Here is a 6,398-nt window from a genome sequence, read left to right on the forward strand (position 1 = left end):
AGAGCCGTTTGACAAAAGGACAGCCTTTCATGGCTACCCCTGTGGCCTCACTGCTCCCCAACTTTCTGCCCAACAGATGGTCTACGTTCCAGTAACAAGTTTAGAAAGTAGCGCCTTCCAAACACGCCGAGGGTGAAGCACGGGCCTCCCGGGAAAGCGGCTGTTCTCTGTATTTCTCCGGGATGCAGGTCTGGTTGGAAGAAGGGGGATCCGCGAGGGTAGCGGGGTAGTCCCGGAGGGCCAGGAGCCCGGCCGAGGGAGGGGCGGAGGTTGTCGAGGGACGTGGGCGCGGCCGCTAAGGCAGCCAGGGGGAGGGGCGCAAGGGGGAGCGGCGCCTCCCAACCCGGGTGAGAGGAGCGCGGCAGCCCCGCGGCGGCAGAGTGTGGAGGTGGGCGCGAGAGTTGGAGCGCGTTCGACTGCCATGGGCGTGCAGTGAACGACCCTGGTGCGACTTCTCCGGGCGGCGCGTGTCCTCGGTCACCATGAAAGGTAGGGCGGCTGCCGGCTTAGGGGCTCGTGGGAGGTCGGCCGAGATGCAGTCAGGGGGTGAGAGGCGGAGAGAGCCGAGCGCCCAGTTCACGCACAGACACCGGAACGCTGTGGAGCACAGCTAAAGCCCTCGAGGCTAGGGTTGGGACTCCCTCAGGCGCTCTCCTCAACCTCGGTATCCGCAGAGTTGTTTGGAGGTCCCAAGCCGTTGTTTACGGATTTCAGTTTCCAACTTTGTAATTGAAAAAACATGCGGAGGAAAGCTAGGCATCGTCATTCTTCCGGGTGGGTTTGCGGCTCTTGCCACTCTCCCGGTGACCCTTCTGCTGTCCCAGCCGTCGCAGTGCCACAGGCCGGCTGTTTTCCCGGGAGTCTGGACGTCCTCGTTGCGCGCGTCGCGCATCTGGCAATGATTAGGTGCCCGCGGAGTTCAGCTGGCTCGGAAAGTGCATTTGGCATCATTCTCTCTCGGATCTACTGACTGGAAAATAACTGCTCCCAGTTCTGCGCCCATTCCCTGCGCCCGCCCGAGGGATAGTTGTCCCCACGTGTTCCCCTCGGGTTCCAGAGATCTTGCGGGTATAGATCCCCTAGGTGGTATCCTCTACAGGCAGGTTTTTGGAAGTGTCGGAAGTTATCTTATTTTTTAAAAGAATCTGGAGAGGACGGCCTTGGGGGGCAGCCTTCAGTGGAGTGGAAACGCGCGGATTTGTCAACAGAACCTTGATTTATGTGGGAGATAAATAATTACAGTCGGGACGACCGCGGGGGTCGTTAAGGAAGGGGTGGGCGTGGTGTTGATGCCTGGCAGGAGTTCCCGGTTTGGGACTGGAGTGTTACACGTTTTTTTCCCCCAGCATGGTCCCGAGCTGGGTGTGAAATGCCTTCCAGCTTCTCCGGGCAGCGTTGCGATTGATCGCTTTAGCTGAGGGGAGCCCCAAGAGCTCTGAAAGTAACTTTCCTCCGGAAGGTTTCTGTGAAATGCAGTTTTATGCTGAACTACATGGAGATCCGTCCGGTGAATTCAATCGCCCTCCAAAGGAGTTGTATCTTCATTGGAGGGGACTCAAGACCCCGGCAAGAAACCGTACTGCACTCCAGGTGCTAAGAGCCTCGTCCGAAGGATAGGATACTCAGAGCAAACTCCAGAGAGAACTTGAAAACGCTGGGGCATGCTTTTTCGCTCCGCCTCCATTTCTCTCGCCTTATTTACAACTTAGAAAATGTTTGTGTTTCTTAGCTAGGGTTCCCCTACCCCTCAAAGCGGGAACTGAAATTAGACCCTCTCCTGAACTACATCCATTACTCCTCTCTGCTTTTTAGTTTAAGACAGGGAGACAGGGTTTCACTAAATTGTTCAGCTTGGTCTAGAGTCCGCAAGGAAGTGAACTTGATGAGAACCTCCTGTCTCAGCCTCCGAGAACCTTGGGTTACAGTTGTGCCATCTGACTGACTCCCAGGGCAATCTTTTTGCCAGTCATTAAGTCTATAGCAGTTTCTCAACTCCTGCGAGACAGTCCCCACCTCTGCCCTTCTGAGCTCTCATCAGTTCCATCTTGGTGCAGCAATTGCAATTTGGGTCTTCAGCAGGCGCAGCTCTGGAATGCAAAACACAACTACAGGTTTTAAACACATTTTGGGTGAGTCTAGGTTGGAAGCCCTGGAGATGGATCATGTTTTATCTTGTGGTCTGAGCCCATTAACACTCCCTGCCACACACCCCAATCACTTTCTGCCTCTGTTAGGAAGACTGGGTCCAGGGACTGGTGAATCCAGATGTAGGCTAGCCATTTTGAAAGCCTATTTTGTTTTAATTAATTGGTTAATTAATTAGCGAGGCCTTACTCCATAGCCCAAGCTAGCTCCTGATCCTTTTATCTCAGCCTCTCCAGTGCTAAGATAACAGGTGTGTGCCAGCATACCCAACTTAATTAGTAGCAACAGGGTCTTATTATGTAGCTCCGTCTGCTGTAGCTTTTATCTGCCTCCTTTCACCTCCTGAATTCTAGGGTTTCAGGTGCTGTGCCTGAGACACCAGGCTTAGCTAAAATGTTGACACCCATACTATACTTTTTGACAGTGTTGAGGGTTGACTTCAGTCCCTCCCCAGCCAGTGTAATCTTCTGACACTTAGCCATAAGTGAGTAACCCAACAACAGACTCCTTGGGACCCTAATTATGCCATGTGATTAATTCATTTAACTTCATTGGAATTTGATTTTCCTACTCTAGAGTTTGAGGCATGAGGATTGGTATTAATTCCAGTGAGAACTTTACTGGTCAGTACTACCTTTTTTTTCCCTAAAATTTCCTAATTGGTGAAAGTAGTGAAGACTGTGATCAGCCTTCTCTACTCACAGTTTCTACATCTGAAGACTCAACTGGGGATTGAAAATAAGTGAAAAAAAAAAAACATGGCTGTGTTGAACGTGTACAAACTTTTATCTTTATCATTGTCTAAAGACACAGTGTAGGAACTAGGTACAAAATATTGATCTTGTACTAGGCATTGTAAGTCATTTAAAGCTGGTTCAAAGTGTATGAAGTATACATATTAGTTACAGACAGTACTGTGCCTGGTTTGTTTGTTTTTGTTGTTTGTTTTGAGACAGGATCTCACTCTAGCCCAAGTTGTCCTTATTCTCAAAATGGTTCTCCCACATCAGCATTGAGAACGATAGGATTATAGGTATGCCCCACCATGCCTGGTGTATTATTTACTTATTGAGCTGTTAGGACTTGAACCCAATACCTCCCACATTTTAAACCTCTTCTCTGTGTTAGCCTCAGCCCCAGCCTAGAACCATTTTGAAATATTTATTTATTTATTATGCATACAATATTCTGTCTGTGTGTGTGTATGTCTGCAGGTCAGAAGAGGGCACCAGACCTCATTCCAGATGGTTGTGAGCCACCATGTGGTTGCCGGGAATTGAACTCAGGACCTATGGAAGAGCAGGCAATGCTCTTAACCACTGAGCCATCTCTCCAGCCCCCTAGAACCATTTTGTATGAGGGTTGTGAACACCCTGTAATTTGGTGCTCTGTGGGGTTTGAGTCTTTGGAACCAATCTCTGGCTAATGAGAAACTCATCTTTATCGTTCTTTAGTTAAACGGAAACTCTGGATGCTGTCAGAATCACAGAGCTTTTCTTGCTGAGGCAAGGCTCTTTAGAATACACAGTTTTCTAATTCTAATGCTTAAACCTTGGTCAGATCTCAGTAGCAACCCCATTCTTTTTTTTTTTTCTTTTAATTACGAGACATGTTTTCTCTGTAGCTTTGGCATCTGTCCTAGAACTAGCTCCAGGCTGGCCTCGAACTCACAGAGATCCGCCTGCTTATGCCTCTGCCTCCCGAGTGCTGGGATTAAAGGTGTGTGCCACCACTGCCTGGCTAGTAACCCCATTCTGTATATTCTGTATGGTTCCCATCTGCTCTGCTCCAGAGCACCACCTGCTTGTTGTATTCAGCAAACATCTGTATCTGCTCTTCCCTTCATCCCTGAGGTCTCATGTGGCAAAATAATGACACCATTCTATATTTCCAGAAAAAAAAATCTTATTCCATGGTGGCCATCTCCCAAGCTGAACAGAATATAGTTTGTTTTAGTTTATTTTCATTTTCAATTATCTCATGACACCATAAATCTCATGGTTTTCGTAGTTACATTCTTTAAAGAAGGAATTTGACTCCTTTGGAGTTAGGTGTGTCATTACTGAATGACATTCCTGGTTCTCAATGCTGAGAATAATTGGTGAGTTTCAGAACAGAATCACTTGTTGCCTAAGAGATGATTGAAAATAGCTAGCACCACATGGGACTACAGAGGTCAAAACCATGACTCTCATTTGCCAAAAGGAGGCAGTCTAAAGAGTGTTTAGGGGCTAGGATGTAGCCCAGCCAGTAAAATGCTTGCCTAGAATGCACAAAACCCCATGTTTAATCTCCTGTAAGGCAAAACTGGGCACGTGATGGTTCCCAAGATGGAAGCAGAAGATTGCAGGTTCAAGGTCACCGTAAGCTATTCAGCTGGTTTGGGGCCAGCTTGGGCTACTGAGACCTTGTTGGGGGGACAAAAGGCACCAGCAGCCTTTCTGTACTTCTGTATATAACATTTGTGAATAACTACACACTGGTCAGCAATCTGTTTCTTCCACCCTCTGTTTTCTCACACACCCAATCAGCTTGCTTTCTCAGTGATTCCTGAAGGTTCTTGTACTGAGTGGGATAAGTAAACTTCATGTATCGGAACACCTGGTGACCTGTTTTCTGCAGGGAAGTGGAAATGCCGGGAGGCCTCTTCTCCTCTGCTGGTGGGCATCTCAGCTGCCATTCCTTTGCTGGGCTAATTTACAACTTAATTATGCTTTTGACTTTTCATTAGTTTAGGGATACTTGGCATTCTTAAGCCTTGGCTTAATTATTGTTAAGTATAGATCTTCCCTGTGGTTTACCATAGAGTTTCTCAGAATTTCCCACGCTGTTCCTGGGCCCCTAGCTCTTTGCCATGGTGGCTCATAACCAATGATGGTATGGCAGGAAAAGCTGGCATATGGTAGATTTCCCTGCTGGGCTTTAACTGGGTGTCTAATTTTCTAATAAATGCTTATTCTCATTACAGTGTTATTTCTAAACCTCCAATGCCAGGGTATTTACACAGTCCTTCAAATACTAGATTTCAGATGGGAAAACAGATTCAAGTTTAGTAATTTAAAAAAGTAAATTTAGGTCATCCCTTTTAAAGGCTTGGGAGGAAGGGGTAAGGTTTCTGGAGAGGAAGCTCAGAGTGGTGGCAAACCAACCCTCCTGCCAGGCAGTTTGTGTTGTCACAAGGCACAGTCTGTCTTAGCTTCCAGAGATTTGGCGGTGGCTACGATGTAGGAGGAAAGGGAACAGGGTCTTGGGTTGGAAAGTAAAATGCTAAGGATGCTGCCCTTTCTTACTCATTTTGGTGGGCCATGTAATACCTGATATTCCCCAGCTTTTGTTTGTTTTTGTTTTTGTTTTTTTGGGGAGGACAGAATTTCTTAGCCTTGGCTGTTCTGGAACTTGCTCTGTAGACCAGTCTGGCCTCAAACGCACAGAGATTCACCTGCCTCTGCCTCCTAAATGCTGATTTAAGGTGTGCACCACCACCTTTTTTTTAATCTAAATAAATAATTTAAATAAAAACTAAAGGGTTTTTATTTTTCCCTTTAGTAATACCTTTTGTTTTTTAGACTCTTACCTTGCCAGTAATTATTATTTGTTGCTTATTATTGGCAGGTTAATAATTATTCTCATATATTATTTTCAGATAGACAGGGGTCAAGGGGCCCAGGTGGTCAGCGAAAATGAATATTCAAATTCATAGTCTGAATGCAGATGTCCTTTCTGTTTTCCCTTCCTCTTCCTCCTCTTCTTTCTTTCCTTCTCTCTCTCTCTCTCTCTCTCTCTCTCTCTCTCTCTCTCTCTTTCTTTCTTTCTTTCTTTCTGTGGTACTGGGCAACAAACCCAGGACCTTAACATTTTTTTAACTAGTGCTCTATATTCTCTTTTTTATACTTTCAAGGTTTTATGTTGGTCATTTATTTGCTTCTACTTTATAGATCTTCAAGCATTGAACTCAAGTTGACAGGCTTAGTGGCCTTTCCCCACTGAACTGGCTCAGTGGCCCCTGAAAGGACAGATTTGCAGGAACTATGGACATTCTGTGTAGAAAGCCTCATTCTTTGGTCTCTAAGTACACCATCCACGCAATACTTTCAGTCAAGCGGTGATTTGATTTCTACTTAAACAGGTATCATTTGAAGAGCCAAAACCAATATAGTAACCTGAAAAGAATCTGCTGATTGCTTAAGGGACATTCTTTTCTTTTTGAATCTTTTTTTTTTTATAATTTTTTTTATTGAAAAAAAAATTTCTGC

The 6,398-nt window shown here is 46.1% G+C and overlaps 1 protein-coding gene across 1 annotated transcript in view; it reads left to right on the plus strand.

Annotated features, from left to right (window-relative positions):
- Nucleotides 1–330: 330 nt before the first annotated feature.
- Colec12 (collectin subfamily member 12) overlaps nt 331–6,398 on the plus strand; it is a 207,586-nt gene continuing 201,518 nt past the window's right edge. The window contains exon 1 of the mRNA XM_050148832.1: nt 331–489. Coding sequence (XP_050004789.1) covers nt 483–489 — 7 coding nt within the window. The 5' untranslated portion in view covers nt 331–482. The remainder of the gene's footprint in view (nt 490–6,398) is intronic.

This window comes from Alexandromys fortis, unplaced genomic scaffold, assembly GCF_014885135.2.
Source record: "Alexandromys fortis isolate MF-2015 unplaced genomic scaffold, M_Fortis_MF-2015_v1.1 scaffold_4, whole genome shotgun sequence".
NCBI classification, from domain to species: Eukaryota; Metazoa; Chordata; class Mammalia; order Rodentia; family Cricetidae; genus Alexandromys; species Alexandromys fortis.